The sequence below is a fragment of the Euwallacea fornicatus genome, chromosome 13 (assembly GCF_040115645.1).
Source record: "Euwallacea fornicatus isolate EFF26 chromosome 13, ASM4011564v1, whole genome shotgun sequence".
Lineage (NCBI taxonomy): Eukaryota > Metazoa > Arthropoda > Insecta > Coleoptera > Curculionidae > Euwallacea > Euwallacea fornicatus.
In genome coordinates this window covers 4,790,093-4,803,348 of record NC_089553.1, presented here as the reverse complement: position 1 = coordinate 4,803,348, position 13,256 = coordinate 4,790,093, and the positions used below count along the sequence as shown (strand labels likewise).

The 13,256-nt window shown below is 36.9% G+C and overlaps 1 protein-coding gene across 4 annotated transcripts; it reads right to left on the bottom strand.

Moving 5' to 3' along the window:
• Nucleotides 1–884: 884 nt before the first annotated feature.
• Mi-2 (chromodomain-helicase-DNA-binding protein Mi-2 homolog) lies at nucleotides 885–12,180 on the bottom strand. Of its 4 annotated transcripts, none has more exons than XM_066289505.1 (24): nucleotides 11,988–12,180; nucleotides 10,149–10,237; nucleotides 9,811–9,942; nucleotides 9,616–9,751; nucleotides 9,415–9,560; nucleotides 9,123–9,361; nucleotides 8,347–8,559; nucleotides 8,150–8,297; nucleotides 7,919–8,098; nucleotides 7,232–7,444; nucleotides 6,743–6,926; nucleotides 6,449–6,618; nucleotides 6,200–6,341; nucleotides 5,967–6,140; nucleotides 5,679–5,903; nucleotides 5,292–5,530; nucleotides 3,244–5,231; nucleotides 2,852–3,149; nucleotides 2,644–2,799; nucleotides 2,395–2,588; nucleotides 2,216–2,333; nucleotides 2,001–2,163; nucleotides 1,333–1,530; nucleotides 885–1,284 (listed from the first exon to the last, which is right to left on the bottom strand). In XM_066289505.1, exons 1-24 carry the CDS (start codon nucleotides 12,022–12,024, stop codon nucleotides 1,142–1,144), a joined length of 5,925 nt encoding a protein of 1,974 aa, XP_066145602.1. In that variant the 5' UTR covers nucleotides 12,025–12,180; the 3' UTR covers nucleotides 885–1,141. The 4 variants fall into 4 exon arrangements, with proteins under 4 accessions (XP_066145602.1, XP_066145604.1, XP_066145603.1 ...); XM_066289507.1 differs by having other exon boundaries at nucleotides 885–1,269; XM_066289506.1 differs by having other exon boundaries at nucleotides 8,150–8,288.
• Nucleotides 12,181–13,256: the final 1,076 nt, after the last annotated feature.

Below are 13,256 nucleotides of genomic sequence, written 5' to 3'. Positions count from 1 at the left end.
ATCGAATGTCGCGTATGTTATAGGTTTACCCGCTAACTATCTTTTAGCATCTAAATTTCGCTGTAGAATGTATCTACAATACGAGTAGTTATTGCGCTTCATCTTGTGTTGCAGCTTGCAGTTCACGGAAATAAGAGAAACGAACAGGAATTTAAACAAAGAAAATATCATTTCGTTTGTGGGGTTTGGTCATTAGCGATTATCAATTGGCGTTTTAACAAAGTTTTGGAAGTGTTATGCACTTCTTTAATCTGTCCAAAATTAGTGACATGTAGCTTTTGCGGACTTAATATAAGATTCTCTATCTGCTTGATGATTTTTATTAAAATCACTATAAGAGTTTTGCTACCTATTTGTGTTATTCACTGCACATGAAAACTCTTATACACTTTAACACGGATCTCATTAAGTTGACAACAGGTCATTAATGATACCAGTTATCAGTTGTTGTTAAAATATACTGATTACTCAATGTTATTGTCCAAACCAGACATCCTTTATCTGAAGTTAAATTAATTCCAAAAATGACGAAAATGCGTACTTCAACCACAATGTCGAATATTTTCTAAGTTTAAGCCACTAGCTCTTGTTTGTAGCGTTAAGACACTAATATTCGGAACTCCTTAATAGTACTTCGACACGTTTCTTTTCCTAATATGCCAATTCTAGCGAAAATCGACATCCAGTTTCTAAAATCATTTTGATGTATCCTGTTTGACATGTCACCCATATATTAAATAGCATCGATGGTAAAACACATTCCTTTACCAACTCTATGTTGTAAATTTTTGCCCAAGATGGGCGGCATGGTTTATTCTAATTTTAAACCGTATGGCTCGAAATCAAATAATAATAAGGGTGGAAAAATAAAACACAAAGACCCCTGGGCTTAACCTGAATCATACCTATTATATTAAAATTAATAAATAAGGTCTAAGAAACTACAGATACAAAATTTAAACTTAGGGAATAAGCCTACGGCCGTATATTCTAACTTCGGGAACGCTAAATCGATCTCTGAGCAAAAGATACACAAATAAGTAATGAAACACGTATTTCTGCGTAATGTTGGACTTTAGACCAGCAAATATTTTTAAAATGTTCTGGCACAATCAGAACAGGCCACTCACAATACTATTATTTATGAAGGAAATCCTGTTGGTGGTTGGCCAGGCACCGAATACTGAGGTCTAAAACTGGAAAAGCTTGTGGCAAATCCGGTTAAACTACCGGCGTTGAATCCTGGTGGGAATTGGCTCATTACTTGAGCTAAAATACGTTCCACTTTACGAAATAAATAGAGTAAACTATTAGCAAATTCAAAATACTCACTGGTGGATTGACCGCTGGAGGATGAGGTGGCAGCTAACCGAGACAAAATGCTTCTTTCGGACATCTGCAGCCTCTGCGCCACAGGGGGTATTCGAGCTAATGTTGCAGGTAATCGTGAAACATCCGATTTCATGTCACTCAACAGTTCTTCCAGCTGGTTCAGGACCTTGTGAAGTACCGCGTTAGCGGGTTTATTTCCTAAAAAAAAATTAGTCGTCAAAGAAAGAAAAACCGTTAAGTACGAAAACACTTGGCAACAGTGTTTATTCGCCCATGTGTCATGATGGAGTAGATCAATTTCACTACTTTTTCGAATCTTATTCTCACCCTTATGTCTTTATAAAAGAACCCTTACATAAACGGTGAAAAATGATTAAAAGAGCAAACTAGCGAGCACATCCCTAAATAGGCAAGTTGAATAAAACCTCATTACATACGTATTACATACAACGTTATATGTTCAATTGTCTCAAGAAGTAAAGATCCCAAAGAAAGTATTCAAAACAGCCAAAACCTAATGGATTTTTAAGTGCAAACGATTTTTTTTGTCTTGCAATTAAGTAAAAGTTTACTATTATTAGTTTAATCTCCCTTCCACTGGTAGATGTATAGCTAATCCGCAAGTTAGGAACAAACAAATTTGTTATAAATAATGCAACTGAACTCACCAGCTAAAGATTCCTTGCTCAAATGTTGATGCGATTCGGCTAGACACTCGACCTCAGCAAATCTTGCATTCAACGACATTGCAGGATGGTTCGGATCCTGCGTTAGATTCAAATAGGCAGCTCGACGTAACTGTTCCTCGATTACCAGAGCTTGTTCTAGTAGCTAAAAATAATTTATATAGCGACAAATTAACAATGTACAGACCAACTTGTACCTTAAACCGTCTTGCCAGGAATTTATTCTTAATTTCCAAAAAATTTCCTTTGCCAACGTCCATTTTGAAAGGCTCGTTGATAATAGCAAATCGTACATCAGCTTGGATATCTTGCCACCTAGAAGAAATTATGTGTTTAGTCAAGCATAATGTGGATTTGAAGAAAATTTAAGAAATACCTTCCATAGCCATGGGTAACAATGCCAGCCAATAACCAATAGTCGTGTCTACGATGCCAGATTTCATATTCCCGACCAGGAGTGGCTGCTTTTTCTTCATTAAGCCACAAGGTGTGCAACTCAGTGAAGCCTCCATCAGCTATGTTGAACATAAACTTTCTTTTGTCTGGGGTATCAACTTCCTTCTTTTCCTTCTACAAGTAAAATTAATATTTTGTTATTGACATATTGTTTGAGACGTAAACAGACCTTATCTTCATCAGCTATTACTACCTCTTCTTTTTCTTTCTTAACCACCGGCTTTTCATCTTTTTTCTCCTTCTCGCTCTCTTCTTTCTTCGAGTCGTCTTCCTCGGACTCTTTCTTGATCTCAGACTTCATTTCGGCCTCTTCTTTTTTCTCATCCTAATCAGAAAATAGATTAAGCAAAAAGAAACATGTTAAAATCAATATTTACTTCTGGCGATTCCTTTTCCTTGTCCCCCTTCTTGCCTTCTTCACCTTCTTCCACTGAAATCTCTGGTTTAATTGGCTCAGAATCTTTGGCTTCCTTCTCCTCTGTTTTCTCCTCTTTTTCTTCAGTTTCCGATTTCAATTTGGACTCTCCCTCTTCTATTGAGACTTCCTTTTCTTCTTTGGGTTCAACTTTTATTTCTTTTTCTTTTTGTTCTTCTGCTTCGGGTTTCTCTTTGTCGACGGCCTCACCGGTCGCATTTGGAGCGGGACTTGGTGCCGCACTTGTAGCAGGAGTTGCACTGGAAACGTTACGCATTACATACATTAAAAATATGTGATTAACGCTACACAAATACTGTATCTTTGTGCGGAGTAATATTGTAATTAACACACCTTGTACTTGTAGTCGCGCTCATGGGAGTATCACCATCTGCACTCGGCGTACTAGCCGGCTTGTTCTGTTCAGCAACCACCTTCTTGATCAACTCAGGCATACTATAATCTCCGTTAATGTGTTCGAACTCCTGCACTTTCTTGCGAATTAGAGACATAACACCTATCCTGGTCAAAACGTGTTGTCTACTCAATCCCTCACGTGGTACACCGTCGGCGAAAGTGTCCGCATTATCCGCTCCAGGTTCGCAAAGATGACGCATGAACAGAGACACATATGCTTTGAAGTTCTTTTCCGATTTACCTCTAAGATCACGAACAAGCCACTGAGAATTGAAAGCATCTTGTGGTGGCATTCCATATCGCATTATGGCGTTGAGGAATGCTTTCCGCTGACGGGCATTGAAACCTAATACCTCAATGTTACCGCCCACTCTGGCCAAAAGTGGAGGCAAAGGCCTATCTCTCTCATCCTTCCTTTCTATTCTTCTCCTGCTTCTTCGATTAATGTCTCCCTCGTTCTTTTCATCGAAGTCGTCGTCTTCTTCGTCTTTATCCGATCCACCGGAAAAGTCGCTGTTGTAGTCGGACAAATTCTCTTGCCAAGTGCTGTCGTCCCGAGTTTCAGTCGTCATGCCACCATCGTTGTAGTTTACTTGCTTGCGGACACGTTTACCTTTGCCCAAGGTCCTAGCCATATCCTCTTGTTGCTGCTCATAATGGTGTCTCAGGAGCTTAATCCAATAAGCCGGGTCGGTGTTTTCTGCTTCCTGTTTAATAATTTCAGTGTCCACTTCTTCTTCGTTTTCGCCTTCTTTGGTAGCGTAACTGGCCACTTTGAACGAACTTAAATATTCGTTGGCCCACGACTCCTTCTGCTCTATACCTTCTTTACTACGATCCAACAACTCTCCCACTGCTTTATCATCATAGTGAATAGCCTCTTCCTCTTTACCCTCCTCTTCTTTAAACAACTCTTCAGTACCGAACCGTAAAATGTCATCAAGTTCCTGCTTGGTGAAATTGGCCCCCTTACCGCCCATTCCGGGTCGCACTACCAAGTGGGTCAACATCATTTTCCGCTTAGCCACTTGGGTGACCCTTTCCTCTACGCTGTTACGGGTCACAAACCGGTATATCATAACTTTGTTGGCTTGCCCGATTCGATGGGCTCGTGAAAAGGCTTGAATATCGTTATGTGGATTCCAATCGGAGTCGTAGATTATTACAGTGTCTGCGGTAGCCAAATTGATACCAAGACCTCCAGCTCGGGTGGAAAGCAAGAACGCAAACTGAACTGCCCCGGGTGCATTAAATCTGTCTATAGCCTCTTGCCGCTGACTACCTGTAATGGCTCCATCAATTCGTTCATACTTGTAACCTTCACCGTCCAAAAAGTCCTCCAAAATGTCCAACATTTTGGTCATTTGAGAGAAAATCAGTACTCTGTGCCCTTGTTCCTTGAGTATCCGAAGCATTTTTGAAAGCAATACTAATTTACCCGCTGCCTTTGTTAAGTGTTGGATATCATACTGTCCGTGCGCTCCAAGCGGAGCTTCTTCTGCGGCGGCAGGGAACAAATAGGGATGATTACAGCACTTTTTCAAGTCCATCATTATGTTTAACAGCGATACCTGTTGGCCGCCGCCTTTGGGGTTTAATGCCTCAAAATTTCTGGTCAGGATATATTTGTAATATTTCTTCTGCATGGGGCTGAGTTCCACCCTCACAATAAATTCAGACTTTGAGGGCATGTTTTTGAGAACGTCGGCCTTGAGACGACGCAGCATGTGCGGGCCTAACATCTCGTGAAGTTTCTTTACTTGGTCTTCTTTGGAAATGTCGGCGAATTCGTTTTGGAATATTTGCAAATCGTTGAATTTCTGTGGATTTAAGAAATTCAGCAAGTGGAATAGTTCCTCCAAATTGTTTTGTAGTGGAGTACCAGTGAGGAGTAACTTGTACTGAATACTATAGCTACTTAGAAACTGCCGTTAAAAAAACAAAAATTAGTAAGAATGTGGCAGATAAATAACTTTTTATCAAACCTTAAAAAATTTGGATTGATTGCTCTTAAGCCTATGAGCCTCATCGACCACTAGAACAGCCCAATCTATAGACGCTAGACAGGTCGAGTCAATTGAAACCAACTCGTAACTAGTTAAAAGGACGTGAAATTTGATAGAACCAGATCGAATTTTTGATGATCTGCCTGAGCGCGCTGCAGCACCCCCTTCATCGAAGGTGAGTTCATTTTCACGGATCACAGCTCTGCAATCCTTGTCACCTAAAATATAGTTTTTCAGTCAGTATTTAAAACTACATTAATTATGTAGGCTAAATTCTTTTCTCTACTCAACCTGTAGAACTCTCCTAATTTAACCTTAATCTCTTTGCAGCACTGATCCAAGTCAATATGGCAGTTAAAAACTTACCTACATAGGTGATGCAATAAAAATCTGGCGCCCAAGTTTCAAACTCTCGTTCCCAATTAATTATGGTAGATAGCGGAACAGATACCAAAAATGGACCTCTACAATGTCCTTCTTTATACAAGGAATACAAAAATGTAATAGTTTGGATGGTTTTTCCCAGACCCATTTCATCTGCTAAAATTGTATCAATGCCATTTGCCCAAGAATAACGGAGCCAGTTCAGACCTGAGGGAAAATAATTCAAAGGTGAATTGAAATCAAAGGATAAGCCAATAGTATGCAGTTTACCTTCTAGCTGGTATTCATGCAACTGCATTCCGCACTCGTCAAGATAAATTGGTTGCTTGTCCAATTTCTTTTTCAGGTCGGAGATTGGTTTATCAGGAGGATGAGTATACCTTCGTAGGGTTACTCTGTCGTCATCGTCCACAATCTCCCTTGGCTTAGGTCTGGACGATTTAGCTAAAAATTCAAACAAATTAATACGTGTTAAATAGTGCTACTACAGTATTCACACATACATGACTTGGGCTTCCTTCCAGGCTTCCCTTCTCTGAGACAGGCAGCTCTCATGTCTTGATAATATTCAACGGCAGCTTTTAGGCCCGGAATTTCATCACTTTCTTCTTCCCATGTGGCTTGATCATAGGATAATTCTCGCCACTGAGAAAAAAATATTAGATTAGGTGCATTCCTTGGAATAAAGATTAGCATACCTTCAAGATATTTACTAAAAATGTTTAAACTACTAATTTAAAAATTTTGCTTACTTTAACCAAAAATAGGGTTCTTCCGTCCCTCATGGTGCGATGGTTAATAACTCTGTGCACAATGAACCACTCAGGTTTGACTCCGAATTTGTAATATTTCTCTTCCATTTCTTGATCGTTTAAAGAACCGCCCATTTTAATAAGGCGAGTACAACGCGTATCGGCCTCATCTATAGGTAATTGAAAATATGTAATATTAAAACACTACAGAAATTTTTCTTGTCCAAAAGCGGACTCCAATTATATTATAAGAAACGTTAAGTTAGTGTCGCAAATAATCCGATTACAACATACCAATAGGTTCTTCCATTTTAGGTGGTTCCTCCATATCGTACTTTCTAGTGTAACTGCGAAACATAAGCGGATGATACACATCTAACTGCAGTTCGGTCACCCAGCTGCAATGCCAGAAAGACAACTCGTTCCATTTGACAAAAAACTCTCGCCTGCGATGTTTCGTCACCTCTTCTTTTCCATTCTGGGTTTTATCAAAAATACAAAGTTTCACAAGTATTTTGCTTTACATACGGGATGTTTTTGTGATCACTTTGCAGACTTTGAAGATAGATAACAACGATTGCAAATGATTAATTTTCATAGCTTATGCAAAGAAACTTTTTGGGAGAATTTTCGACGGACCCTTTAAAGGGTAATTCAAACCATAACAGACACAGATCTGGTGCATGCGGCTCAGAACAACTCGATCTTTATATGAGATTTTTTCTCATTAATAAAGAATTTGAGATATAGAAAAAAACGAATATATAAAAATTATTTACAAACCTTATCTTTGCCGCTCACTTCGATTTCCGTCCATCTCCACGTCAATATTTTTGCGACTTTCGCCTTCATTGGGGGGCAGCTGCATCGGGGACATTTCCAGTCCCCATCTGGAACGTCTGTTAGTGGCGGATTTAAGCAGTGAGTATGATAAGCGGAAGGGCACGAGTCGCAACATAAAAGTTCTCCTCCGTCTTTACAGACGCGACAAAATTCCTAAAAGTAAAAGAAATGCGTGATAAGAAACTAAATAAAACCATATGTAATTATTGTTGTAGACATAATAGAAGAACCGGCGACGGCCTCAAACTGGCGGGCTTGCGCTCAACAATTTTTAGAACTTATTGTCTCAAAACAGAGTGTATAAAATTCTAACATCGATTGCTGAGATAGATATAAGACGATTCAATCCCGCTTGCACCTTATTTACAAATTTGTTATTATAAATGTGTAAACATAAACAAATAAATCAAAATATTTTATACAAAAAAGTGATAATGCACTTTGTCGTGTATTTCACCATAAACCATATTTTTTACTTCTAAGTTTTACTTGATGTGGCCGCCGGCCAGCCTTAGCATTAAAATCGTCAATGAGTACGGCCTAAATATAAGGAAATTGATTCTAGAAAAATGTCATAATCTTTTATTGAGCATAAAAAAAAAACTAAGCTAAATAAACAAAACTTACTTGATGTTCATCATCTTCCTGATCAGCAGGTCCTTCACTTTCGCAATGAGGACAACTCCATTTACCTTCAGGCGCTTCGTCAAGTTCAGGTTCCAGACACACCAAGTGATAAGCCCTTGGGCACGTATCACAAAGGATAATTTCACCGCCTTGCTGGCAAACTTCGCAATAATCTTGATGCTGCAAATAATAAATGAAATATATGGTTTCAAATATTTAATTGACAAGTACTTCATAAGGTTCTTCATCTTTCTGTTTGGTTTTCCTCTTGCGTTTTGATTTAACACCAATTTTTGTCTTTGCCTTGCGTTTGGGTGCATCATCTCCTGCCTCAGATGTGGCTTTTGACGAACTCGCGTCATTGTTGTCACTGCAAAATCTGTTTTACATTCAACCGACTTAATTTGATACGAAAAATATCAGAATACCTTGATTTGGATTTAGGTTCATCATTATCTTGCAACATTTGCTCAAACTCAGCATCAGAATCTTTTTCGGATCCACCATTACTCACTTCATCCTCCTCCGAGCTACCTCTCTTTCTTTTACCAAGCTTGATCTTGAGGGTTGGTACTTTAGATGCCTTTCTGCCTCTTCCAGGCTTGCGACCTCGCTTTTTCTTTTCTTTAAACGTCGACAAACTGGGAAAAAAATATTTATAATGAACTACAGCATTTTTATGCCTCTTTGTTTTTAGGGCGTCCCAATGCTATATAATTTTGATATCGACGATTTACTTCAGCAGGGATTGATTTTGAAGTACTGCGTTTTGTTGTTCCTTTATCGACATATTGGCAAGAGCAACATATTTATTTCACATTTCAAGTTGTATATGAGTTTATATGCGGACTGACAAGCACATTAAACATGTGAACAGTTTAAGGATATAGAAACTCAAGTCACCAAAATTTGTTACAAAACGAAAAATTTTGATACTACGTAGCATTACAGAGAAACCACCCTTCAAACCCTGGTATCCACATAAACAAAATTTGTTTAAAGGTATTGCTCCTCAAGTTAATACATTTATTAGCAAAAAAAATCATTCTGAACTGGCAATAAACGTGTCGACCGTAAAACGGAGCAATAAAGACTTACCATCAAGAATTGCTACGCTAAAAGCTTGCAACGAAAAAATTGAAAGAAAACACACATCAGGTCCCATCAGTTAAATAATGACTCATGTAAAACTATAAAAAATTACCTTCTATCATCTTCATCATCGTCGTCGTCCTCATCAAAATCTTCAGCTTCAGCTTCAACAATCTTTGAGGCAGCTTCTTTGGAGGCTCTTGAAGCTCTGGCAGGTTTCGAAAAACTTTCTTCACTAGTTGCAGCAGGGGCTGCTGAAGAGTCCTGATTATCTGCCTGGAGATGCGGATTGATTTGGGAAAATTCGCGCCATTTAGCTGCTACTAACATCATTAACTTAGACATGGGGACCTGAAATGAAATGAAATGAAAATTTAACTAAGTAATGAAAAATATGCACTTACCTTAGGATTTTCCTTTGTTAAATGAGGTCGAACATGCTGTTGGAACAACTTGTAGGATGTTAAATTTTGCATATCCTGATCTGTATATTCAATATCGACATCAGTCAAGCCAAAAGTGGAGCACACTTCTTCTGTACTAGGCATACCTAGTTTAAGGATATTATTATACACTTCTAAATATTTTTTAAATATCTAGTATACCTCCAACACTTGTTCCTTCACCAGATGGAGTAGATGGAGTTGATGCATGTTTGGAGCTTTTTGATTTTCGACCAGATTTTTTACTGGTGCTGTAGTCTGAATCGCCGTTGTCCTCCTCCACTCCAAAGTCACTTTCCTAATTGCAAATTTGTTAAGTTATACCTTTCTTTGAAAAATTATCATTTGTTGATATACCTCTCCACTGTCATTTTTCTTCTTTTTCTTCTTTTTTCTGCCACGCTTACTACTGCCTTCCTCTGATCGAGCTTTTCGTTTCTTGCCCTTCTTTTTTTTGCGTTCTTCAGGTTCATAATCGTCATCTTCATCCTATTTTTGGAAAATAAAATTTACAGAAAGATAGTATAGAAGACGCCCCAGAATTAGATGAAGATAAAATTAGAAAAAAGAGGACCCCTTTATTACTGAGATGATAATAGGTCGTTTCCATCTAATTGCGGAACACCCTGTATAACATTTTTTAAAACGTGTTAAATAACAAAAGAGTTTCAATCAAATAAAACATATTTTCTCACCCCTCCTTTAGGTTGAGCTTCATCAGAAACTTCATCATTTTCTACTACTTCTCCAATGGTAGCTTCCTCTGCGACTTCTTCTTCACCTCCTAAAAAAATTGTTAACTAATATATAAACTGCTTAGAAAAATAGTGAAACCGACATTAAAAAAATTTTTGTTTTGAGAGTACATATTTTAGAAAGGTTTTGGGCAATTTTGACAAAAAAATGTTTTCCAATTTCATACAGAAAAACAGTTTCTAATTTTTTTTGTTTTTTTTTTTCATCATCTTTCTTCAGGTAACTTCAGAGATACTAAGAAAGTCATTTAACATGAAATAACTTCGACAGATCCTACAAAAATCTTATGGGTTCTTAAAATAATAAGAGTAAAAGGACACATGGAGGGTTTTTAAAGAAATTAAGAAAATCCTACAGAGACTTATAACATTGCTAAGATATTATTTGACAAAGGGATAGAATTGATAATAAATGGCTAAAACCACCCTAACTAAAAAATAGTTCCACCATCTCTATATTATGTTTCTTTAGGATTAAATTGGCATAAATTAAAAATAAGTTTTTTTACATATTTACAATTGAATATTTAATCAATCTGTAGCATTCCAAGATGTAGAGCTAAGGTAATACTACTTCACATGTCTAGTAATTGAATTGTTAGTCGATTTTTTTTTACGAACGAGGTAGCGTGAGGAGCCGCACCTGGAATGACGTTAGGAACCGGAATAACACCTAATAGATGTGCATCCCATATTATTTTATTTTTAACATTTATGTAATTTTTTAAAGATTTGTTTTAAATGCCAAAACCAACAGTATTTCTTGAAAATATGGCGAATGGATTTCATGTCCCTTTGATGCAGTCAAATGTATGAGCTATTAAAAATATTTATTCAATACTTTTGGGATATATTAGTTTTCACTGTGTTATTTGTAGCTTGTGAACCAAATATTACAGTACCTGATACTTTAATGTTGCCAGCCATTAAGGAACTCACATTAAAGACCAATCATTTGAAAAATTGTACTTGGTCCCACAAACTATTCTCTTACTTGAAATAAGTATTTTTCTCTTACTGAAATTATCATGGACACTAATTTTAGGCTAAAGATAATTTGGTTGTGAATTGGCTAACAACATGCAAATAAATTGGCAGAATAGACTGACAATTTACATGCAAAACTTGATTTAATTATTATTATTTTCCACAACCATGATCCCACTAAAGTGAAATTCCAAGGAAATACAGAAGAATTGATTGGTCAAGTAAAATCCAAATGAACCTTCAATGTATTGTACACTTATTATTCTTTCCATTAAACCTGATTAGTCATACTAAAATCAATTAGGTAAGTAATCTTCACCTAGAAATCATGAACAAGGGGTTCAATATGACCCCAGGAAAGGGGGTCATGTCATATAAAAATTTCAAGAGGCTACTGGTCACTTGAACCAAAATGTATTTTGGAACATAAGAAGGACATTTAACCTCAAATAACCCAAAAATATTTCCAAATGATAAAAATTCAATTAGCAATGTGCCAATCTCTTTGTTTGATGGCCTCCATTTTGTTAAGGGTCAGAATCGCGCTGTCACAAAAATAATGAAAAGCCACCTCCTCGTCCCCCCGCAATTTTCCTGATTACGTGATCATGATAATTACACTTTTTGCCCAAATGCCTCCAATCCACGATTACAACTAATTGACACTATTGAACCCAAGAGCCATTTCGACCAGAAAACTTTGGTCTGTAATAATTTAACCGTGTTTAATTAGTAAACTGGAGTTTTTTTGGTCGGCGTTTACATACACATTGAGCATCAAAACAAACTTACCGGCAAAGTTTTCTTCTAATTCTTCGTCTGATGCCATTTCCTCCTTCTGGCACAAACAGTAAGTCGACTAATTAACTAAAGATTTGTCCTAAATAATTAGTTTAGATATAAATATTAAAAAAAGAGATAAAAACTGCGGAAAAACTATGGGAGTTCTTCAAGAACCAAGACAGACATTCGTTTATGACACAGTGTTGCCGCTACTATCCGACGATTTGTAGCAGATTTTTGCCAAAGTTAGAGCAAATGTGGAGTGAATCTATCATAGGTAACGAATTATTAGTTTGGTAGCAGCTTCTTAGTGGGTCCTTTCTTTATTTTTTATTCTTTGTTAACCTTTATTTTTAACATTATATTTATTTTTAATTAACATAGGTTTCAGAGCCAAGTCCACACGTTTCTAGCATTTAATGCAATAGATAATACAAATGTAAGAGATAAAGGCACAGTATTTGCAGAAAAATTATACACTAAAACTAAAACCGTTTCTCTCAAAATAATAAATTATCATCATTTGGACTAAAACTACTGCCAATGAACTAACTCTGGCAACACTGCTCCGACAAGACCCGAGAAACGACACGACTACAGACTTTTTTCTCCCACTCTTCTCACATTCACCACTGTCGCCATGCGCGGACAATTGACAGTAACGTCGGTTGTCAAAATCGACAGAAAACCGAATTGCCAAATCATTAAGGTACAAATTTTGTAGAGCAAATTGCACGAATTAATTGCGAAGACATGTGTTGACATGGGTGTTGTAACGCTATACAAATTTTACTAATTATTCAATGTGAATAAACGTGCATAATTTTAGAATTTTATGTTTTTTTTCCCCATTTGTCATTTTTATTTAAAAAAATATGAGACAAAATGTCTCTTGACTCTGGAGAGATGCAATAAAAAATTTAAATTGTTCACACAAAACCGTATATTGCCATAACAGTTAGGTAGTTATAACGGAACTTTTTCTTCACCATAACATCAAGAATTTCATCACATTTATGTTTTATTAAGTTTTATTTTATATTTGATTAGTATTCCATTTTATTCAAAAATTTAGAATAATAAACTTTGTACAAACATTTAATTATCATTAAAAAAATATTAGATGTCATTGTCAGTTTTATTGATGAGATATCCATTAGTCATCCAGCAGCATTGTCAAATATTCATTAGGGCTTGCTTAAGCTATTGTGACAGAGAAACAGCTTCCATTTGCACTGTATCCGAAGTCTTATTCTGTAAAAAGAAGACCACACTCAC

What these genes read in the sequence shown, in the direction of transcription:
- Mi-2 (XM_066289505.1), bottom strand. Translation starts at nt 12,024, where the DNA reads ATGGCATCAGACGAAGAATTAGAAGAAAACTTTGCCG. An exon ending in AGGAAGATGATGAACATCAA is followed by an intron (nt 7,445 to 7,918) that starts GTAAGTTTTGTT and finishes TTTTACTTTTAG; the next exon opens with GAATTTTGTCGCGTCTGTAA. An exon ending in AGCGCGACTACAAGTACAAG is followed by an intron (nt 3,150 to 3,243) that starts GTGTGTTAATTA and finishes TAACGTTTCCAG; the next exon opens with TGCAACTCCTGCTACAAGTG.